The following is a 25,000-nucleotide window of genomic DNA, read 5'->3' as shown; positions in this document are numbered from 1 at the left end:
TGTTAGTGAGCAACAGTAGAAACAAAAAAAGAATTTCACTTAGCTCTAGCTCTAGCTCACAACAGATCGCGTAGTATCTTTAAGTTTCTATTGCTTTTCCTCAAGTGTACTACATGGTATTTAACCCTTCAAAAAAGTTCTAGAAATAAAAATGACAATATTTTCAGAAAGAAATTGTTTTCACACTGTGACAGCTATTGACTCACCAACTTATTTAGAATTCTCTCACGGAAAGCTCTCCTTAACCTAACAGAGGCAACCAGTCAAAAGGTGTGATAAAATTGCGCACGAAATTTGAAAACGGCCCAAGATTTTACCTTCGTTTGCACGTGTCTACACAGAAGTCATTCCATGAAAAAAAAAAAAATAATAATCAAGCTTCTGTGGTTAACACTGACAATGACAACGCGTGAAAAGGTAAAATTATTCCGCTACGTTTCTTACCGAAAAATCAGGATGGCGAGATATTTTTCTTTTTCTCGCAGAGCTCGGTGATGTCAACGCCACTTCGCTTCCAGTTGATCCCTCGACTCTCTAACGGCTTTTCATTTTGGCTTTCAGTGAATAAATACGCTCTTCCATAGCTCTGAAGCCATCCTGTATGTCAGTCCGGTCCAAGGTTTGCAGAACTGTATCTGAAAACTCCGTCTGATTTCCTTCTATTGTGCTGAGGGAGTTATTAATGTCCGACAATTTGCTCGCAAGACTCGATTGATCGGATCTTTCCAACTGTTCTTGGACTTCTTTAAGTCTACTCAAGATGCCGAAGCGGCTCGTGCAATTTCAGCTTTTTGAAAAACTCACTCGTGCAAATTAATTCCAAATTGAGCGAGAAACCGTTTGCCTATACAAACAGTTTATATATATTATGCAATGTAATATATAATGCGCATAATTTTTATCGCATCTTCCAGGTTCGTCCGCATCAGCAATTTCAACAGTGGCAGTCAGTGGTAAGAATTTACTGTTTTCTCAGTTCTCTTATAAGTTATCCATGTAATTTAGTAGAAAAGATTGTGGAGAAATACAAGGAAATACAAGGAAGTCACTGAGCCAGCTTAGTCATGAAATTAGGCCGGTGGAATAAATTCTGGCTCTTTTCAACTTTAAGGGAGTTTAAATCTTACTTACATGTTTCATGGTCATCGAACAAACTAAACAGACAACTGATATTATAACCAACCAAAATATAAGAAAAAGTAACTGCTGAGTGGGAAGACCACGAGATTCAAACATATCGTGATTAAATTTTTTTGCATTTACTCTTTTTAACAGGATCCTGCCCTTATTTCATGAACGGCCAACTGAATGGTCGATTTACAAGTCCTAACTACCCTTCGAACTATGGAAGTAACGAGCGTTGTTCCTTGTTAATCGAGGCTCCTCATGGTCATTATATATATCTACAATTTAGATCATTTCATCTTGAATATGCATCCTCCTGTAACTATGACTACCTCGAAGTTTTCGATGGAAACTCAGCATGGAGCCCCAAGATTACAAGAGCTTGTGGTCAGCGGTATCAGGCGCCATGCGAGATCCACAGCAGTGGAAGGTTTCTCTATGTGAAATTCCGTTCAGATAGCTTTGTCCAGTATTCAGGCTTTTCTGCTGACTATTATGCTGTGTCAAAGAGTAAGAGAATTACCTTTAACAAATTGACGTCAGTTTTTCATGCGTCTGTCCTGTTATTGATCATGAGTTTGCTCAAAACATTATCAAAGTGGCGGTGGATCCACGAGGCGAGAGCCGAGTAGACCTGGAGGCTTCTGTGACAATGTTATGATGAAATTCATTGTCAATAGCAAGACAGACCCAAGAAAAAACTGCCTTCAGTTTTTGTTTTTCGATAACAAATTGTCAAATTGTCCTCTCTCACTTGTTGTCGCATCGCATAAATTATAATTCCGTGTGTCTGTCAGCTTATTGACAATGAAATTACCCAATGAGCGCGCAAAAATTTCTGCAGTTATCATAAAATGCTTGTTTGACAAAGCACCTTTTTCAATTCATCACTTTAATGATGTTGGTTACGACCATATGATGAATATTGTCTCAGTTTTTCTGTGTTGTAGGGCTTGACGCATTTAGCCGGCATAATTTCGAACATAATACTGTAGTAGTTAGGGTGAAGCGCCAAACATGTTGGTTTATAACATGACTTTAAAGTGATAAAAAAACACGTTGACGGTGGCTGGGTTCAAATAAATATAAATCTGTTACCTCACAGGTCAACAAGTAATGAGTTCAATCGTAAAATCGTCGTGCAATTTCGCCACTTCTTCACCGTTGATATCTTCCACACGCGGTAAGTAAATAGGTTTTATATTCAGAAACATACGTTTTTGTCTACACGAGGCCACAATTAAAGTAAAGTGTCCATGTATTTAGCCTAGTTAATTTTTTTGGGGACACTAGTGAAATAGCAACACTAATTGATATATGGTACTTATAAAATTTAAATACTTACAGGAGAATGAAAAAAAGTAAATGAGTATAAGAGATCCTATGTTACCTTATGTTACTTGATAAAATGTCTGCAAGATAGGTCATATAGTAGGCTTGTTTTCCATTTGTTTACCAGTCATTTCTCGGCGAGATAAAAGCTTGCAATTGATCTTAAGAAAGAACTAACAGTTTCACGTGTATTTCGCTTGCTTCAGCCGTGCATTCAAGTCCACCTGTCGCTGCTTTGTCACCAACACAAGGTATTTAGTTGTTGTTGTTGTTGTTGCTGTTGGTGTTTGTATTAACAACGCTAAGGTAGTATTTTCGATAATTTAAGGTGGCTCTCAACCCCCTTCGCAGAATTTTTTTAAACGTTGCAAAAAGTTGCATCTGATCATGCTAATTACAATTCGATAATAAAAAATGGGGGTCACCGAGTTCGTTTTTGAGTTATAAGCGCTCAAAGCTAAAATTAAGGGTGTCTTTAGCAGGTCATATTGTTGCTATGGTAACCTATTGTGTCACGAAAATAATACCAACGTGTTCACCAGTGATTGGGCAGTTTTTTGATACCACGATTGTAGCATCACTTGGTAAAGAGTGGTAATTATGACCCGTCAATATCTACGTCTTGGAAAGTGTTGGAAACTGTTTTGAGCCACCTTAACATCGAAGGTCCTACAGAATATTAAAAAGAGAAAGAAGAACAAAAAAATACTAGAATCAGAATTATGATAATCATTCAATTGCAAAATCGAATATCACGGAACTATTTTGCCCTAAAACTGTTTTGTAACATGATACCGATCGGACATGTTAATAGAGTTGGGTTGAACATAGCGTAGCCGTGAGCGCTTGGCACCTCTTCACCAGACTCCTTCCCGCCGGATCGCTTCTTTTCGCCACTCGCGCGTGTGACTCGAATGTGAGCCTGCTCGCAGGCTAGGGTAAACAACACAAAACTAAGCCTTCGTTTTCAAGTAATACAATGATATCCATCGTCAACAACTCACATTGCTGCGCACGAGATGCTGCAAGATGGTTTAGTGCGTGCATTGTACCAAGAGACTATAGTCTTGTAGTCTCTTGTACCTGAAGTAAGTGAACAAAAGGGAATATAATAGAATGCATCCTGTTGACAGCCTTCAACATAAATGTAATAGAAATTGTTTTGAAAACAAAAAGCGTTATATTTTGAATGCATAATTGCAGTTAACTCTTATATCAGTTCCGTAGCTCATTCGTATGTCCTGGACTTCCTGATTTTGTACGACTTATATTGCATTGTGTTCAGAAAAGCTCTCTCGGATGTCATCTATTACAACTCCTCCGATCCAAGCTACGTGCCATTCTCAAAAATATTTTGTAATGTGGATCATGAATATTGCGAAAAAATGTGGTACTTCCTAGTGAGAAGCTTCATATTTATGTACCACACATCACCTTATTATCCAGTTTCCACTCCTTTATCTGCCAAGTGTGTATTAATGGATTGCAGAACCTTAAAGATGATCTCAATCAAGTGTATTAGTTATTTAAACGTGTTATGTCTTTCCTCAGATAAATTAGAATATATAAACTCAAAACACAATTCATAAATCTGGACAAATTTTCCAGTACACCATGATGCACAGACTGTCAGTTAAAGATAGTCAAAAAATAAGCTTGCCCTTCCTCTCATGCTTATACAATGACAGTATTATAATTGTGAACAACTTACTTCTTATCAGTACACCACGAAAGTCCCGGTTAATCCATCTTGGAACGGACGTAGTGCTGTTAGTGAGCAACAGTAGAAACAAAAAAAGAATTTCACTTAGCTCTAGCTCTAGCTCACAACAGATCGCGTAGTATCTTTAAGTTTCTATTGCTTTTCCTCAAGTGTACTACATGGTATTTAACCCTTCAAAAAAGTTTTAGAAATAAAAATGACAATATTTTCAGAAAGAAATTGTTTTCACACTGTGACAGCTATTGACTCACCAACTTATTTAGAATTCTCTCACGGAAAGCTCTCCTTAACCTAACAGAGGCAACCAGTCAAAAGGTGTGATAAAATTGCGCACGAAATTTGAAAACGGCCCAAGATTTTACCTTCGTTTGCACGTGTCTACACAGAAGTCATTCCATGAAAAAAAAAAAAAATAATAATCAAGCTTCTGTGGTTAACACTGACAATGACAACGCGTGAAAAGGTAAAATTATTCCGCTACGTTTCTTACCGAAAAATCAGGATGGCGAGATATTTTTCTTTTTCTCGCAGAGCTCGGTGATGTCAACGCCACTTCGCTTCCAGTTGATCCCTCGACTCTCTAACGGCTTTTCATTTTGGCTTTCAGTGAATAAATACGCTCTTCCATAGCTCTGAAGCCATCCTGTATGTCAGTCCGGTCCAAGGTTTGCAGAACTGTATCTGAAAACTCCGTCTGATTTCCTTCTATTGTGCTGAGGGAGTTATTAATGTCCGACAATTTGCTCGCAAGACTCGATTGATCGGAGCTTTCCAACTGTTCTTGGACTTCTTTAAGTCTACTCAAGATGCCGAAGCGGCTTGTGCAATTTCAGCTTTTTGAAAAACTCACTCGTGCAAATTAATTCCAAATTGAGCGAGAAACCGTTTGCCTATACAAACAGTTTATATATATTATGCAATGTAATATATAATGCGCATAATTTTTATCGCATCTTCCAGGTTCGTCCGCATCAGCAATTTCAACAGTGGCAGTCAGTGGTAAGAATTTACTGTTTTCTCAGTTCTCTTATAAGTTATCCATGTAATTTAGTAGAAAAGATTGTGGAGAAATACAAGGAAATACAAGGAAGTCACTGAGCCAGCTTAGTCATGAAATTAGGCCGGTGGAATAAATTCTGGCTCTTTTCAACTTTAAGGGAGTTTAAATCTTACTTACATGTTTCATGGTCATCGAACAAACTAAACAGACAACTGATATTATAACCAACCAAAATATAAGAAAAAGTAACTGCTGAGTGGGAAGACCACGAGATTCAAACATATCGTGATTAAATTTTTTTGCATTTACTCTTTTTAACAGGATCCTGCCCTTATTTCATGAACGGCCAACTGAATGGTCGATTTACAAGTCCTAACTACCCTTCGAACTATGGAAGTAACGAGCGTTGTTCCTTGTTAATCGAGGCTCCTCATGGTCATTATATATATCTACAATTTAGATCATTTCATCTTGAATATGCATCCTCCTGTAACTATGACTACCTCGAAGTTTTCGATGGAAACTCAGCATGGAGCCCCAAGATTACAAGAGCTTGCGGTCAGCGGTATCAGGCGCCATGCGAGATCTACAGCAGTGGAAGGTTTCTCTATGTGAAATTCCGTTCAGATAGCTTTGTCCAGTATTCAGGCTTTTCTGCTGACTATTATGCTGTGTCAAAGAGTAAGAGAATTACCTTTAACAAATTGACGTCAGTTTTTCATGCGTCTGTCCTGTTATTGATCATGAGTTTGCTCAAAACATTATCAAAGTGGCGGTGGATCCACGAGGCGAGAGCCGAGTAGACCTGGAGGCTTCTGTGACAATGTTATGATGAAATTCATTGTCAATAGCAAGACAGACCCAAGAAAAAACTGCCTTCAGTTTTTGTTTTTCGATAACAAATTGTCAAATTGTCCTCTCTCACTTGTTGTCGCATCGCATAAATTATAATTCCGTGTGTCTGTCAGCTTATTGACAATGAAATTACCCAATGAGCGCGCAAAAATTTCTGCAGTTATCATAAAATGCTTGTTTGACAAAGCACCTTTTTCAATTCATCACTTTAATGATGTTGGTTACGACCATATGATGAATATTGTCTCAGTTTTTCTGTGTTGTAGGGCTTGACGCATTTAGCCGGCATAATTTCGAACATAATACTGTAGTAGTTAGGGTGAAGCGCCAAACATGTTGGTTTATAACATGACTTTAAAGTGATAAAAAAACACGTTGACGGTGGCTGGGTTCAAATAAATATAAATCTGTTACCTCACAGGTCAACAAGTAATGAGTTCAATCGTAAAATCGTCGTGCAATTTTGCCACTTCTTCACCGTTGATATCTTCCACACGCGGTAAGTAAAAAGGTTTTATATTCAGAAACATACGTTTTTGTCTACACGAGGCCACAATTAAAGTAAAGTGTCCATGTATTTAGCCTAGTTAATTTTTTTGGGGACACTAGTGAAATAGCAACACTAATTCATATATAGTACTTATAAAATTTAAATACTTACAGGAGAATGAAAAAAAGTAAATGAGTATAAGAGATCCTATGTTACCTTATGTTACTTGATAAAATGTCTGCAAGATAGGTCATATAGTAGGCTTGTTTTCCATTTGTTTACCAGTCATTTCTCGGCGAGATAAAAGCTTGCAATTGATCTTAAGAAAGAACTAACAGTTTCACGTGTATTTCGCTTGCTTCAGCCGTGCATTCAAGTCCACCTGTCGCTGCTTTGTCATCAACACAAGGTATTTAGTTGTTGCTGTTGTTGTTGCTGTTGGTGTTTGTATTAACAACGCTAAGGTAGTATTTTCGATAATTTAAGGTGGCTCTCAACCCCCTTCGCAGAATTTTTTTAAACGTTGCAAAAAGTTGCATCTGATCATGCTAATTACAATTCGATAATAAAAAATGGGGGTCACCGAGTTCGTTTTTGAGTTATAAGCGCTCAAAGCTAAAATTAAGGGTGTCTTTAGCAGGTCATATTGTTGCTATGGTAACCTATTGTGTCACGAAAATAATACCAACGTGTTCACCAGTGATTGGGCAGTTTTTTGATACCACGATTGTAGCATCACTTGGTAAAGAGTGGTAATTATGACCCGTCAATATCTACGTCTTGGAAAGTGTTGGAAACTGTTTTGAGCCACCTTAACATCGAAGGTCCTACAGAATATTAAAAAGAGAAAGAAGAACAAAAAAATACTAGAATCAGAATTATGATAATCATTCAATTGCAAAATCGAATATCACGGAACTATTTTGCCCTAAAACTGTTTTGTAACATGATACCGATCGGACATGTTAATAGAGTTGGGTTGAACATAGCGTAGCCGTGAGCGCTTGGCACCTCTTCACCAGACTCCTTCCCGCCGGATCGCTTCTCTTCGCCACTCGCGCGTGTGACTCGAATGTGAGCCTGCTCGCAGGCTAGGGTAAACAACACAAAACTAAGCCTTCGTTTTCAAGTAATACAATGATATCCATCGTCAACAACTCACATTGCTGCGCACGAGATGCTGCAAGATGGTTTAGTGCGTGCATTGTACCAAGAGACTATAGTCTTGTAGTCTCTTGTACCTGAAGTAAGTGAACAAAAGGGAATATAATAGAATGCATCCTGTTGACAGCCTTCAACATAAATGTAATAGAAATTGTTTTGAAAACAAAAAGCGTTATATTTTGAATGCATAATTGCAGTTAACTCTTATATCAGTTCCGTAGCTCATTCGTATGTCCTGGACTTCCTGATTTTGTACGACTTATATTGCATTGTGTTCAGAAAAGCTCTCTCGGATGTCATCTATTACAACTCCTCCGATCCAAGCTACGTGCCATTCTCAAAAATATTTTGTAATGTGGATCATGAATATTGCGAAAAAATGTGGTACTTCCTAGTGAGAAGCTTCATATTTATGTACCACACATCACCTTATTATCCAGTTTCCACTCCTTTATCTGCCAAGTGTGTATTAATGGATTGCAGAACCTTAAAGATGATCTCAATCAAGTGTATTAGTTATTTAAACGTGTTATGTCTTTCCTCAGATAAATTAGAATATATAAACTCAAAACACAATTCATAAATCTGGACAAATTTTCCAGTACACCATGATGCACAGACTGTCAGTTAAAGATAGTCAAAAAATAAGCTTGCCCTTCCTCTCATGCTTATACAATGACAGTATTATAATTGTGAACAACTTACTTCTTATCAGTACACCACGAAAGTCCCGGTTAATCCATCTTGGAACGGACGTAGTGCTGTTAGTGAGCAACAGTAGAAACAAAAAAAGAATTTCACTTAGCTCTAGCTCTAGCTCACAACAGATCGCGTAGTATCTTTAAGTTTCTATTGCTTTTCCTCAAGTGTACTACATGGTATTTAACCCTTCAAAAAAGTTTTAGAAATAAAAATGACAATATTTTCAGAAAGAAATTGTTTTCACACTGTGACAGCTATTGACTCACCAACTTATTTAGAATTCTCTCACGGAAAGCTCTCCTTAACCTAACAGAGGCAACCAGTCAAAAGGTGTGATAAAATTGCGCACGAAATTTGAAAACGGCCCAAGATTTTACCTTCGTTTGCACGTGTCTACACAGAAGTCATTCCATGAAAAAAAAAAAAAATAATAATCAAGCTTCTGTGGTTAACACTGACAATGACAACGAGTGAAAAGGTAAAATTATTCCGCTACGTTTCTTACCGAAAAATCAGGATGGCGAGATATTTTTCTTTTTCTCGCAGAGCTCGGTGATGTCAACGCCACTTCGCTTCCAGTTGATCCCTCGACTCTCTAACGGCTTTTCATTTTGGCTTTCAGTGAATAAATACGCTCTTCCATAGCTCTGAAGCCATCCTGTATGTCAGTCCGGTCCAAGGTTTGCAGAACTGTATCTGAAAACTCAGTCTGATTTCATTCTATTGTGATGAGGGAGTTAATAATGTCCGACAAATTGATCGCAAGACTCGATTGATCGGAGCTTTCCAACTGTTCTTGGACTTCTTTAAGTCTACTCAAGATGCCGAAGCGGCTTGTGCAATTTCAGCTTTTTGAAAAACTCACTCGTGCAAATTAATTCCAAATTGAGCGAGAAACCGTTTGCCTATACAAACAGTTTATATATATTATGCAATGTAATATATAATGCGCATAATTTTTATCGCATCTTCCAGGTTCGTCCGCATCAGCAATTTCAACAGTGGCAGTCAGTGGTAAGAATTTACTGTTTTCTCAGTTCTCTTATAAGTTATCCATGTAATTTAGTAGAAAAGATTGTGGAGAAATACAAGGAAATACAAGGAAGTCACTGAGCCAGCTTAGTCATGAAATTAGGCCGGTGGAATAAATTCTGGCTCTTTTCAACTTTAAGGGAGTTTAAATCTTACTTACATGTTTCATGGTCATCGAACAAACTAAACAGACAACTGATATTATAACCAACCAAAATATAAGAAAAAGTAACTGCTGAGTGGGAAGACCACGAGATTCAAACATATCGTGATTAAATTTTTTTGCATTTACTCTTTTTAACAGGATCCTGCCCTTATTTCATGAACGGCCAACTGAATGGTCGATTTACAAGTCCTAACTACCCTTCGAACTATGGAAGTAACGAGCGTTGTTCCTTGTTAATCGAGGCTCCTCATGGTCATTATATATATCTACAATTTAGATCATTTCATCTTGAATATGCATCCTCCTGTAACTATGACTACCTCGAAGTTTTCGATGGAAACTCAGCATGGAGCCCCAAGATTACAAGAGCTTGCGGTCAGCGGTATCAGGCGCCATGCGAGATCTACAGCAGTGGAAGGTTTCTCTATGTGAAATTCCGTTCAGATAGCTTTGTCCAGTATTCAGGCTTTTCTGCTGACTATTATGCTGTGTCAAAGAGTAAGAGAATTACCTTTAACAAATTGACGTCAGTTTTTCATGCGTCTGTCCTGTTATTGATCATGAGTTTGCTCAAAACATTCTCAAAGTGGCGGGGGATCCACGAGGCGAGAGCCGAGTTGACCTCGAGGCTTCTGTGACAATGTTAGGATGAAAATCATTGTCAATAGCAAGACAGACCCAAGAAAAAACTGCCTTCAGTTTTTGTTTTTCGATAACAAATTGTCAAATTGTCCTCTCTCACTTGTTGTCGCATCGCATAAATTATAATTCCGTGTGTCTGTCAGCTTATTGACAATGAAATTACCCAATGAGCGCGCAAAAATTTCTGCAGTTATCATAAAATGCTTGTTTGACAAAGCACCTTTTTCAATTCATCACTTTAATGATGTTGGTTACGACCATATGATGAATATTGTCTCAGTTTTTCTGTGTTGTAGGGCTTGACGCATTTAGCCGGCATAATTTCGAACATAATACTGTAGTAGTTAGGGTGAAGCGCCAAACATGTTGGTTTATAACATGACTTTAAAGTGATAAAAAAAACACGTTGACGGTGGCTGGGTTCAAATAAATATAAATCTGTTACCTCACAGGTCAACAAGTAATGAGTTCAATCGTAAAATCGTCGTGCAATTTTGCCACTTCTTCACCGTTGATATCTTCCACACGCGGTAAGTAAATAGGTTTTATATTCAGAAACATACGTTTTTGTCTACACGAGGCCACAATTAAAGTAAAGTGTCCATGTATTTAGCCTAGTTAATTTTTTTGGGGACACTAGTGAAATAGCAACACTAATTCATATATAGTACTTATAAAATTTAAATACTTACAGGAGAATGAAAAAAAGTAAATGAGTATAAGAGATCCTATGTTACCTTATGTTACTTGATAAAATGTCTGCAAGATAGGTCATATAGTAGGCTTGTTTTCCATTTGTTTACCAGTCATTTCTCGGCGAGATAAAAGCTTGCAATTGATCTTAAGAAAGAACTAACAGTTTCACGTGTATTTCGCTTGCTTCAGCCGTGCATTCAAGTCCACCTGTCGCTGCTTTGTCATCAACACAAGGTATTTAGTTGTTGTTGTTGTTGTTGCTGTTGGTGTTTGTATTAACAACGCTAAGGTAGTATTTTCGATAATTTAAGGTGGCTCTCAACCCCCTTCGCAGAATTTTTTTAAACGTTGCAAAAAGTTGCATCTGATCATGCTAATTACAATTCGATAATAAAAAATGGGGGTCACCGAGTTCGTTTTTGAGTTATAAGCGCTCAAAGCTAAAATTAAGGGTGTCTTTAGCAGGTCATATTGTTGCTATGGTAACCTATTGTGTCACGAAAATAATACCAACGTGTTCACCAGTGATTGGGCAGTTTTTTGATACCACGATTGTAGCATCACTTGGTAAAGAGTGGTAATTATGACCCGTCAATATCTACGTCTTGGAAAGTGTTGGAAACTGTTTTGAGCCACCTTAACATCGAAGGTCCTACAGAATATTAAAAAGAGAAAGAAGAACAAAAAAATACTAGAATCAGAATTATGATAATCATTCAATTGCAAAATCGAATATCACGGAACTATTTTGCCCTAAAACTGTTTTGTAACATGATACCGATCGGACATGTTAATAGAGTTGGGTTGAACATAGCGTAGCCGTGAGCGCTTGGCACCTCTTCACCAGACTCCTTCCCGCCGGATCGCTTCTCTTCGCCACTCGCGCGTGTGACTCGAATGTGAGCCTGCTCGCAGGCTAGGGTAAACAACACAAAACTAAGCCTTCGTTTTCAAGTAATACAATGATATCCATCGTCAACAACTCACATTGCTGCGCACGAGATGCTGCAAGATGGTTTAGTGCGTGCATTGTACCAAGAGACTATAGTCTTGTAGTCTCTTGTACCTGAAGTAAGTGAACAAAAGGGAATATAATAGAATGCATCCTGTTGACAGCCTTCAACATAAATGTAATAGAAATTGTTTTGAAAACAAAAAGCGTTATATTTTGAATGCATAATTGCAGTTAACTCTTATATCAGTTCCGTAGCTCATTCGTATGTCCTGGACTTCCTGATTTTGTACGACTTATATTGCATTGTGTTCAGAAAAGCTCTCTCGGATGTCATCTATTACAACTCCTCCGATCCAAGCTACGTGCCATTCTCAAAAATATTTTGTAATGTGGATCATGAATATTGCGAAAAAATGTGGTACTTCCTAGTGAGAAGCTTCATATTTATGTACCACACATCACCTTATTATCCAGTTTCCACTCCTTTATCTGCCAAGTGTGTATTAATGGATTGCAGAACCTTAAAGATGATCTCAATCAAGTGTATTAGTTATTTAAACGTGTTATGTCTTTCCTCAGATAAATTAGAATATATAAACTCAAAACACAATTCATAAATCTGGACAAATTTTCCAGTACACCATGATGCACAGACTGTCAGTTAAAGATAGTCAAAAAATAAGCTTGCCCTTCCTCTCATGCTTATACAATGACAGTATTATAATTGTGAACAACTTACTTCTTATCAGTACACCACGAAAGTCCCGGTTAATCCATCTTGGAACGGACGTAGTGCTGTTAGTGAGCAACAGTAGAAACAAAAAAAGAATTTCACTTAGCTCTAGCTCCAGCTCACAACAGATCGCGTAGTATCTTTAAGTTTCTATTGCTTTTCCTCAAGTGTACTACATGGTATTTAACCCTTCAAAAAAGTTTTAGAAATAAAAATGACAATATTTTCAGAAAGAAATTGTTTTCACACTGTGACAGCTATTGACTCACCAACTTATTTAGAATTCTCTCACGGAAAGCTCTCCTTAACCTAACAGAGGCAACCAGTCAAAAGGTGTGATAAAATTGCGCACGAAATTTGAAAACGGCCCAAGATTTTACCTTCGTTTGCACGTGTCTACACAGAAGTCATTCCATGAAAAAAAAAAAAAATAATAATCAAGCTTCTGTGGTTAACACTGACAATGACAACGCGTGAAAAGGTAAAATTATTCCGCTACGTTTCTTACCGAAAAATCAGGATGGCGAGATATTTTTCTTTTTCTCGCAGAGCTCGGTGATGTCAACGCCACTTCGCTTCCAGTTGATCCCTCGACTCTCTAACGGCTTTTCATTTTGGCTTTCAGTGAATAAATACGCTCTTCCATAGCTCTGAAGCCATCCTGTATGTCAGTCCGGTCCAAGGTTTGCAGAACTGTATCTGAAAACTCCGTCTGATTTCCTTCTATTGTGCTGAGGGAGTTATTAATGTCCGACAATTTGCTCGCAAGACTCGATTGATCGGATCTTTCCAACTGTTCTTGGACTTCTTTAAGTCTACTCAAGATGCCGAAGCGGCTCGTGCAATTTCAGCTTTTTGAAAAACTCACTCGTGCAAATTAATTCCAAATTGAGCGAGAAACCGTTTGCCTATACAAACAGTTTATATATATTATGCAATGTAATATATAATGCGCATAATTTTTATCGCATCTTCCAGGTTCGTCCGCATCAGCAATTTCAACAGTGGCAGTCAGTGGTAAGAATTTACTGTTTTCTCAGTTCTCTTATAAGTTATCCATGTAATTTAGTAGAAAAGATTGTGGAGAAATACAAGGAAATACAAGGAAGTCACTGAGCCAGCTTAGTCATGAAATTAGGCCGGTGGAATAAATTCTGGCTCTTTTCAACTTTAAGGGAGTTTAAATCTTACTTACATGTTTCATGGTCATCGAACAAACTAAACAGACAACTGATATTATAACCAACCAAAATATAAGAAAAAGTAACTGCTGATTGGGAAGACCACGAGATTCAAACATATCGTGATTAAATTTTTTTGCATTTACTCTTTTTAACAGGATCCTGCCCTTATTTCATGAACGGCCAACTGAATGGTCGATTTACCAGTCCTAACTACCCTTCAAACTATGGAAGTAACGAGCGTTGTTCCTTGTTAATCGAGGCTCCTCGTGGTCATTATGTATATCTACAATTTAGATCATTTCATCTTGAATATGCATCCTCCTGTAACTATGACTACCTCGAAGTTTTCGATGGAAACTCAGCATGGAGCCCCAAGATTACAAGAGCTTGCGGTCAGCGGTATCAGGCGCCATGCGAGATCTACAGCAGTGGAAGGTTTCTCTATGTGAAATTCCGTTCAGATGGCAGTGTCCAGTATTCAGGCTTTTCTGCTGACTATTATGCTGTGTCAAAGAGTAAGAAAATTACCTTTAACAAATTGACGTCAACTTTTCATGCGTCTGTCCTGTTATTGATCATGAGTTTGCTCAAAACATTGTCAAAGTGGCGGTGGATCCACGAGGCGAGAGCCGAGTAGACCTGGAGGCTTCTGTGACAATGTTATGATGAAATTCATTGTCAATAGCAAGACAGACCCATGAAAAAACTGCCTTCAGTTTTTTTTCGATAACAAATTGTCAAATTGTCCTCTCTCACTTGTTGTCGCATCGCATAAATTATAATTCCGTGTGTCTGTCAGCTTATTGACAATGAAATTACCCAATGAGCGCGCAAAAATTTCTGCAGTTATCATAAAATGCTTGTTTGACAAAGCACCTTTTTCAATTCATCACTTTAATGATGTTGGTTACGACCATATGATGAATATTGTCTCAGTTTTTCTGTGTTGTAGGGCTTGACGCATTTAGCCGGCATAATTTCGAACATAATACTGTAGTAGTTAGGGTGAAGCGCCAAACATGTTGGTTTATAACATGACTTTAAAGTGATAAAAAAAACACGTTGACGGTGGCTGGGTTCAAATAAATATAAATCTGTTACCTCACAGGTCAACAAGTAATGAGTTCAATCGTAAAATCGTCGTGCAATTTTGCCACTTCTTCACCGTTGATATCTTCCACACGCGGTAAGTAAAAAGGTTTTATCTACACGAGGCTACAATTGAAGTTAAATTTTTTGGGGACACTAGTGAAATAGCAACACTAATTGATATATGGTACTCATGAATACTTATAAAATCTGAATACTTACAGGAGAATGAAAAAAACTAAATGAGTATAAGAGATCCTATGTTACCTTAGGTTACTTGATAAAATGTCTGCAAGATAGGTCATATAGTAGGCTTGTTTTCCATTTGTTTACCAGTCATTTCTCGGCGAGATACAAGCTTGCAAGTAGTAAAATTACATAACTCTGTCCCATTTGGCAAGTTTCCGGAACTTGAAAACTAAGTCGATTTCTCTGTCAGTTTCAGTTATGGTAAGAGTATATGCTATATTTTTTTTTTAAGAAAACTTAATTGATCTTAAGAAAGAACTAACAGTTTCACGTGTATTTCGCTTGCTTCAGCCGTGCATTCAAGTCCACCTGTCGCTGCTTTGTCACCAACACCAGGTATTTAGTTGTTGTTGTTGCTCTTGGTGATTGTATTAACAATGCTAAGGAGGACAGTCATGATGATGTTGCTTTCCTGTTATAAAAAAATCTTCGTTGTGTGATGAAATAGAGATAATCAGAGAAAAGAAAATACTCGTACTGAGAGTACAGAATATAGAATATACAATATAGAATAAAATATAGAATATCGAATATGAAATATGGAATATGGAATATGGAAAATAGAAGATAGAATATAGCAGTAATGACATTTATTTTAATCTTATTCTATCAACTAGCTTCTTCCGCAGCAATAATGTCAATGGCGCCAGTCTCCGGTAAGAATCAATTGCCTTAGCAACTAATAGTTTTTTCGCGAAAAATTCAGAAAAAAAAACAGAGACACGAAACAAGCACACAAAATTAAAATGAATGATACTGAATAATCAGGTCAGCAAACTTATGTTTGTTTCAGTCATCCAAACTCTCTCCAAGTTTTAAATACATCTTTTTCTTTACCGGCATCCTATACATGGACGTGACTTCTTCCTTCTAATACTGATATAGTTTCAATTTTGTCGATCCTAAAAAACGAAGCAAGTTGCTCAATTATAACTGGAAAAAAGTAAGCCTGGGTAGAGAGATCAGTCACGCATGTACAGTCGTTGTAGTCCTCGTATTCCACATGTTCAAATCAAAATACCTGCTACGTTCACTCAAAAAAAGTTAGATATATTTTGACATCAAATACTTAAGTTTTTTCCTTTCTCTTACACACGGGTGTAAAAAAAATAATAATAAAAGAAAGCAAAGCAAAAACAACAAAAGGTTTATTTAAAAGGCTGAGTTGTCTCATGATCTAATTACCGCTGTCTTTAATATTTCAGGATGGACGAAATACTCACAAGTTACTAGTTGGTGCACCTCCGCTGGAAGGTCCTACGTTTCCAGTTACATGAGTATTATACAATGCCAAAGGTATTGTGAGACTAGGCCAGGATGCAACGCTATTGAGTTCTGGGAAGGAAGAAGCCGCTATTGCTACGAATGCACAGACACGTCCAAGATAACACCGTACACCAACTCATACGGCTGGGGCTACCCTGTATATGTTTGGGTTAAGAGTAAGTTGACAGGAATCAGAGTTATACATATACATTTTTTACCATAATTGCTACTAATCTTGTAATCTGATTGGCTATCGTTGCAGACAACGCTGCTCGCGTCAATGTGCCACGCAATACCTTTTTCAGCTCGCGCACTGAAAAAAAAAAAATTCATTTTCGCCTTGCACGTTGATATGCGCCATCACAGTGGTCAAAATTTGTGGACTCACTCGGCTGTGGCTCGTGAGTCCACAACATCTTGACCACTGTGATGATGCATACTCGTTGTCGGTAAGAGTACAGATAACGCTAAAACACATTCAACTTGCTAAATAGAAACGAGCGTTTTACTGCAAAATACAGTTCTGGTAAGGTTCATACGAAACAGCAATCGGGACTCGACTAGCACATCTTCCTTATCCTCGCTTGTGAGGATATTGATGACATCATTTCCCGCTTTTTCACAGTTGTTTTTACAAAAAGTCAGTTTGTCTAAATAAGACATGCAAACTTACACGGTGGCTTGAAGATATAAATTCCATTTTGTCGTATTTAAAAATGATATTCTTTTTACAACTTGAAAATAAAATTCATATCTTCGCGCCGCCGTGTAATATCTTCTATTTAGTATATACCAGACAAGTGAATAGTTCCCGCGCTCTGATTGGTTAACTCGGAAGTGATTAGCAAGTACTATTCACCTCCGAGCAGCCGGCGCGAGAGATTTTAAAATTTTCGACCGCTTGTCACGCATAAAATAACGTTTTGATGCACTAATAATTCAGCTTGTGTGGTATATACTAAAACCATTATTCAACTCAGTGTCGGTGAAAGTGATTTAACATCATCCCCCTTTAGCAGCAAATCCAGACCTTTAAATTATTATGAATAGATTGCTTAATATAGATTAAAAAATATTATATTTGATTTCAAATATATTGTTTTTCATTATTCACGAATTTGTTGTTGTAGTTATTGTTTTAGATTGCTTAACTCTACTGCTACATTTATCACTTTCTGTCCAAAGCACAGCAGCATTATATTTCCCTCTTAACTTGTTAACTTCTTCACCCACCGGTGAGTGTTTTTGACAAAGTTGAAATGTTTCTCTCAAGTGTACTGTGAAAGCCGTGAACAGACTATGTTATATTGCAATCTATTACTAACTGAGTTGTGCTCTACCCAGTCCAATTACTATTACACATCATTTATTCGATGTTGTCTTGTACTGCCCAATAGATACTAATATTATCTCACCAGTTAATTCGATTTAATGTGGCTGAAAACAGTTTCCAGTACTTTTCAAGACTTAGAGTTTGATGGGTTATTACAACCACTCTATACTTGTTGACGCCAACATCATGGTATCAACAAACTGCCCAATCATTGGGGAACAAGTTGCTGTTAATTTTGTCGCTTAATAGGTTACCATAGCAATAATATGACCTGCTAAAGACACCCTTAATTTTAGCTTTAAGCGCTTATAACTCAAAAACGAGCTCCGTGACCCCCATTTTTCATTATCGAATCGTAATTAGCATGATAAGATGCACCTTTTCGCAAAGTTTAAAAAAATTCTGCGGGGGGTTCAGAGCCACCTTAACTTTTCGAAAATTTAAGGTGGCTCTGAACCCCCTTCGCAGAATTTTTTAAACTTTGCAAAAAGTTGCATCTGATCATGCTAATTAAAATTCGATAATAAAAAATGGGGGTCACCGAGTTCGTTTTTGAGTTATAAGCCCCTAGGGCTGTAATTAAGGGTGTTTTTAGCAGGTTATATTGTTGCTATGGTAACCTATTGTGAAACAGAAATGATAACAACGTGTTTCCCAATGATTGGGCAGTTTCTTTGATACCATGATTGTAGCATCAAGTGATAAAGAGTGGTAATTATGACCCGTCAATATCTACGTCTTGGAAAGTGCTGGAAACTGTTTTGAGCCACCTTAACATCGAAGGTCCTACAGAATATTAAAAAGAGAAAGAAGAATAAAAAAATACTAGAATCAGAATTATGATAATCATTCAATTGCAAAATCGAATATCACGGAACTATTTTGCCCTAAAACTGTTTTGTAACATGATACCGATCGGACATGTTATTAGAGTCGGGTTGAACATAGCGTAGCCGTGAGCGCTTGGCACCTCTTCACCAGACTCCTTCCCGCCGGATCGCTTCTCTTCGCCACTCGCGTGTGTGACTCGAATGTGAGCCTGCTCGCAGGCTAGGGTAAACAACGCAAAATTAAGCCTTCGTTTTCAAGTAACACAATGATATCCATCGTGAACAACTCACATTGCTGCGCACGAGATGCTGCAAGATGGTTTAGTGCGTGCATTGTACCAAGAGACTATGGTCTAGTAGTCTCTTGTACCTGAAGTAAGTGAACAAAAGGGAATATAACAGAATGCATCCTGTTGACAGCCTTCAACATAAATGTAATAGAAATTGTTTTGAAAACAAAAAGCGTTATATTTTGAATGCATAATTGCAGTTAACTCTTATGTCAGTTCTGTAGCTCATTCGTATGTCCTGGACTTCCTGATTTTGTACGACTTATATTGCATTGTTTTCAGAAAAGCTCTCTCGGGTGTCATCTATTACAACTCCTCCGATCCAAGCTTTCTCGCCAGCAAAGTATTCTTCTCCTTACTTACTGAAACCTTACCCCACAAGTGAGTATTACCAGAACACTTTTTTGTTCATTGATGACATAATAAGGAGGGGTTTACCTCAAAAAAGTAAAATGAAAACAACAGTTGTAGTTACACTGAATAAAAGTTAGTGCGATGAGCATGATACACTGGTGATCCTTAACAGTGACCACTTTTTTGTTTCTCAACAGTCCTCAGCAGACCTGTTTATCAACAGTTCACATACACGATTCATTTACTGTTCTGTTACTTTCATGGGAACATATGACTGAAATCACAACTACCTTTGTCTTCGATGCGTGCTCAGTTAGTAGAGAATTGCACAGGTAATGCTGATGTCATTGGCTTAAATTTCGTTGAAGTCCAACAGTTTCCCTTCCATTTCTATTTACAGGCTCGGTGGACATCCAAGCATCAACTGCTATGGTAATTCCTACTGTTTCTCGGGTGCCATTTGTTTTGCGCCTTCCCGCTAACTGCCAGCACAACTGTGTTAACACATGGGGCAGTTATTACTGCACTTGTCGGCAGGGTTACAAGTTACAAGCAGACGGGACGACGTGCAAGGGTAAGTTAATGATACCAACAGCGTATGAAATAGACCTGCACAACACTGATAATTTGCGTATTTTTCATGCGAATAGACGAAGGTGAAAGGCGTTAATATAGATGTGGGTTTCTACCCCAAGAAAATAAAGGTAGAATTAGGAACGTCATGTCCATATGCTTATTGGATGGAATGTGCAGATTAAACTTACGGTCGAAATACAGAAGTAGATACCGAGCTAATTGTTCTTGCAAAAAGAGAAGGAAGCACCAAAAGTTTTAAAGAAGTTCTAGAAATAGCAAGGAAAGATGTAATGAGAAAGATATGAAACGGATTAAGAATGACGAACTCAGTACAAGCCTAAGGTTCAGTATTCACGAGGAAGTTCTTTTAGAACATTTCGATAACTGACAATTTCTTTCGCTTAGGATACATATCTGCTTTAAAAGGGTGAAGACAGAGGTGAAAACGAGCCTTCTCTTGCTTGAAATAGGGGAGGGGTGGGTTCGGAACCTTGTTCTGCTCACCAGGCCAATTGTACCTATCCACCAGAATGGTCACTACAAATATAATGACAGATAGTTGCTATTGAGAAAAAAAACACCTTTTCAATTGCTTCGCTGTTATTCCTAAGTTCCTAATTTTCGTTAAGCTTCATGCTTCAGTACTTCAACACACTTCTGTACTGAAAGATATTTCATAACTAACGAACGGTTGCGAAAGTCGTTTATGTCTGTTGTTATTGTCAGATATCAATGAATGCAAAACCCAAAATGGCGGTTGCACCCACCAGTGTATCAACATTCCTGGGTCTCACTATTGCAAATGTCGCGATGGCACAACGATGAGCATTGATAACAAAACTTGCCATGGTAAGTTGGGCCAAGTTCGTGCATTATTAATGTTTTCAGTTTGACTCTGGCGACGGTTACATACAGTTAACAGTTTATTGCGAAGGATGCTCCAACTCACGTCAAAAGGCTTGAGAGTTTCACCTTTTTATTTTCTAGCCCTAGCGAAAATTGTTGTTCACTTTTCGATCTGTTTTGATCTGATGATTCTGTTTAACATTTTTCATTTTGCCAGCTAGGATGTTTCAAGACTGATTTGGTATAATACAGACTTGCCAGACTTAAACAATACTTTGATGAAACCTGGAAGAGTTTAGTTGGAGAAAAAGAATAGATTCTTAAGTGCTGCATAGCAATGATGTAAACTTGTCAACTGTGATAACTAGAACATATTGCTTCTTACTTTCGCAGAACCTGGAATCAATGTGAAGTGCACGGATAAAGCCATGTCCATCATCTTGGAGAGGAAATCTTTTCAAGGATTTGATCCCAGTAAATTGTCTCTCCTTTACCCGTCTTGCCGTGCCTCTTACAACGATACCCACATTACCCTGCGCACGAGCTTAAACGACTGCGGAACAACGCATAACGAGAGCGATGACGCAATCACGTTCTACAACAAAGTGCGAAGCCTCCAGTTTTCTCCTGGAAAGATCATTACCCGGAACCAAAACGTGTCAATTCCGTTCTATTGCAGTTTCGGACGAAAGGCAATAGTACGAAATCCAAGCTTCAAAACATGGAAGAACTATGTTGCTTCTTCTGAAGGTAGCTTAAGCAATAAAATGTTTTCTCTTTCTTTCTAATGCTCCGGCAGTTAGAAGGACTGCAGAACCGCTCCAATAGAGGTGAAGTAAACAAACTACACCTGCGAAACATTGTAAAGATTGCTTATTTTAAATTTGCCCAAAGATGGAATTTCCATCATCAATAATTTCATTTTCCTTCTTTGACCGCTTTGCTTCTACGCACATGAGGAAACTTCGCTTTTTTGGATTCGCCATGAAAGTGGCATGATTTGATTTGACAATTATGCTTTCTGTCGTTACAGAAAAACTAATCCGGACAAATAAATGGTTGATTCAGTAAGTCGAATTGTTCGACGTAATGTTCGGTAGGTCAGTTGATCAGTTTTGGGGTTACATTCCGATACTACCGTCATATTCTTGTTAGTTGGTGAGAACAAGGTAATAGGGAAAGGATGGAGAAGATGGATAAGGGAGGTACAAGAAAGTACCAGGAGAAACCTAATCTCCTGAACCCGCAAGCGCAGAGGAGAATTCTCATGTGACTATCTTTTCATATCACAGGTGGATATGGCAACTTTACCTTTACAATGGATATGTTCAAGACAAGTAACTATAATACCCCGTATAGGTATGATGATTATCCAGTCACAGTCAGTCTACAGGATCGTTTGTTCCTTCAGATCGCAGTGAAGTCGCATCAATCGAACTTGGTTGTGTTTGTTGACACCTGCAAGGCGACGACATCTTCAGATCCGTACTCGGTTCCTCAGTATATCTTCATACAGAGAGGGTAAGTGTATTTGTAGACATAGTTTGCGTATGTTCTTAAACGTTGCAGCCTAGCTTCTAATCGGACCCTGAGTGACATTTGATCACTCGCACATGAATTATAGAAATATCGACCTCGTGCTCGAGAACCATGCACTGGACACATCGAGAACTGAGTACCATTTGTTCCGTGGTTTCTTCGTCTTAAGTTTGCTACCTTTACTAATTTCAACACAAGAGTTCTGATATCGAGTTCACGGACTCAGACGTTCAGGGGTCTGGTCTAACCATACTGACCTCAAATAACAGATAGCTTTTAGCTTTTCTTCAGCTTTTAGGTTGTGAAATATGAGGACCTTTTTTAATAGCCTAACCTCTTACGTGTTGAAGTCGAGCAGCTCACAGCTGAGAGTCCTGAGATACCTAGTAACCATGGTCATGCTACCAACGTGAAATGTTGTGGTAGCACCCCATGGTCATAATTGTGCTCCAATTAATATCTCATCAGAGATAAACATCTGATACAGTAGATAAAGTTATCCCTGACATGAAAGTTACCATAAAGGTTCTAGTTTCTCGTAACGTAACCTTTGTCCGTTTTGTACGTGGAATAACCTCTCTCTCCTACTGATCGATACTAACTTATCTTATTGACACTCATTTTCGTTTGCAGATGTGGCTTGGATTCCACCTTGACTTATTCGTATTCCGTCAATTCTAAGCAGCGCCTTAGCATTCAAGCTTTCCGTTTTATCCAGAATCATCCAGTGGTTCACTTCCACTGTGAAGTCCTAGCGTGCCACCGGAACACTGCGCGTTCACGCTGCCTTCAGGGATGCTCCCGCAGTCGAGGACGCAGGGACGAGGACCCTGGATCCCTGAGCACTCAAGTATACGAGATGTCTTCGGGACCAATCAAATTTCAAAAGACAAACCCAGGAAAATGGAGCAAGAACGGTGAGTACCGCAATTTGTAGGGACGATCCTCGTTGAAAGGTCGGGTATAATATAACTGTTGCACCACTTTTCGGGACCTTGATCAACTTAAGAGGTGTGTTGACCTTTCAGCTGCTGTCCAAACAAACATGGGTCTTGTCAAAGGAGTTGCAGCAGCCGGTGGAGTCCTGCTTCTTCTTGCCATCGCCCTGGCTGTTGCAGTTGTCCATGTAAAGAAGCGTTTCAAGGGTGCTTTGGCAGACCGCAATAGAGTTTACGCCATGGAGCAGTTAAGCAAGTACGTTATAGAAGAGAAAGCCAACGATGGTTTTGCTGAGGATGATGACGTGAACGGGTCGGGAGAGCAGGACCTCGACTTGCAGGCCTCTACTTAAAAGAAAAACCTTTTCCTTTTCAAGAGGTGTGAGGGAGAAGGCTGCGTGACCTGCTCGTGCATAGCATTTTCTGACGTAGTGCTGTAGAATATGCTTTGTTTTGCTTTTATGTATAAATATATCACAAAATTGATCATCTTAGGTGGCGTCCACACTACTCTGGAGAAATTAGAAAACACAGCTACGGCGCGACCTACCGTCCACACTTATCTGTGGAGCTTTTCAAAACCGACGGCGTCATGATAATCACGTGATTTCCCTGACCGAGTTTTCCTCAAACACTGGCAAATCCAAAACGACCGGCGATTGTTGCGTTTTTAAATTCCTCTTGTATAGTGTGGATTCAATACATTTGATCAGAAGCGTGTTTAGAGTGAACCTCTTCCAACGTAGTGTGAACGGGACCTTACACTTAGCTTTTTTTGCCATAGAGCAGTTTCCCTGTATCCTACCCAAAACCTCAAGCGTGAACAGTTACCACCACAAATGCACCAGTATAAAGGATTAAGCCAATCAGAACTCGAAGCAGAAACATGAAAGCCGTGTTAAAGCGCGGGAAAACACACGTTTGCCAAACACACCAGTTCTTAGAATTGACTCCTGATTGATTGAAGAAAACCAACAAACAAACAAACAAACAAGCAAACACTAAAGCAAGCACAGTTAAATGTAAGAAATGAGGTTGTTTACCAAGTAAAAGTGGAAAGTGGAAAAATTGTTTCGTCAACTGACGGTTTGTGCAAATGGTAAGCAAAAATGCCTGGTGGTGAGTTCCCGTCTATGCAGAATTGGCCATTACCACTTCCTTAACAACCTCCGATTTACCAAGAGACTAGGATGAGTTCGACTTGATCATAATTCCAGGAGGTGAAGAATTGCAAATGGTAAGCACAATTCCCATTTGGATATTTAGGTTGTAGTGTTTGGACTATACCTTTCAATACGTTCCGTTTATTTCGGAAATTTTCCATTAGGTCAGGCAGAATTGTCCTCAATTAACTTTCTGACCGAATTTCAGTTTTGAGTTAATGGTAAACAACTGGAGTCTGTTTGAAGCTGGTCTATCTTTGCTTTTTAACGATTAGAATAGAAACAGAAAAAGTTAGGTCAAAATGAAACGTTGACTGAAGGGTTCCTATGTTATCTGATAATAAAGAGATCTATTTTTTACATGGATAAATAAGCCTCAGCTGTTATCCTTAGATATGTTTACTTTCGGTTTTTACAGCTCTCAAGAATAGAGCAGATATCGGGTGATTGTAAGGCTATCGCTAATTTCACGTAGCGCAGGCCAAACTGTTTTATACTTCGGAACAAATCAGTGTTATTTTAGTAGCTGTAAGTGACTGTTAAAATAGTCCGTCATTTCTTAGTAGGCATCAATATTATGGTACCCAGAAATGTACGAAAGAGAAAGTTGTAACAAAGGAGCGTGATTTCTGATTACAATAAGCTGCACTGAGGAAGGTTGATTTCAAAGCTGCATTCACTGGCCAAATGTTACAAAATGAAGTTTACCCTACGAGGTTCCCCCCCGA

The 25,000-nt window shown here is 38.4% G+C and overlaps 1 protein-coding gene across 1 annotated transcript in view; it reads left to right on the top strand.

The window, feature by feature from the left end:
• Positions 1–25,000, top strand: part of LOC138015672 (uncharacterized) — a 145,215-nt gene that overhangs the window by 17,026 nt on the left and 103,189 nt on the right. Inside the window, exons 17-35 of the mRNA XM_068862777.1 lie at positions 915–953; positions 1,276–1,635; positions 2,231–2,308; positions 2,664–2,708; positions 5,141–5,179; positions 5,502–5,861; positions 6,457–6,534; positions 6,890–6,934; positions 9,367–9,405; positions 9,728–10,087; positions 10,684–10,761; positions 11,117–11,161; positions 13,594–13,632; positions 13,955–14,314; positions 14,908–14,985; positions 15,429–15,473; positions 15,755–15,793; positions 16,343–16,579; positions 17,546–17,638. Coding sequence (XP_068718878.1) covers positions 915–953; positions 1,276–1,635; positions 2,231–2,308; positions 2,664–2,708; positions 5,141–5,179; positions 5,502–5,861; positions 6,457–6,534; positions 6,890–6,934; positions 9,367–9,405; positions 9,728–10,087; positions 10,684–10,761; positions 11,117–11,161; positions 13,594–13,632; positions 13,955–14,314; positions 14,908–14,985; positions 15,429–15,473; positions 15,755–15,793; positions 16,343–16,579; positions 17,546–17,638 — 2,457 coding nt within the window. The remainder of the gene's footprint in view (positions 1–914; positions 954–1,275; positions 1,636–2,230; positions 2,309–2,663; positions 2,709–5,140; positions 5,180–5,501; positions 5,862–6,456; positions 6,535–6,889; positions 6,935–9,366; positions 9,406–9,727; positions 10,088–10,683; positions 10,762–11,116; positions 11,162–13,593; positions 13,633–13,954; positions 14,315–14,907; positions 14,986–15,428; positions 15,474–15,754; positions 15,794–16,342; positions 16,580–17,545; positions 17,639–25,000) is intronic.

Source organism: Montipora capricornis, chromosome 1 (assembly GCF_036669925.1).
Source record: "Montipora capricornis isolate CH-2021 chromosome 1, ASM3666992v2, whole genome shotgun sequence".
NCBI lineage: Eukaryota > Metazoa > Cnidaria > Anthozoa > Scleractinia > Acroporidae > Montipora > Montipora capricornis.
The sequence above is the reverse complement of the archived record's forward strand: the minus strand, read 5'-3'. Positions and strand labels throughout refer to the sequence as shown.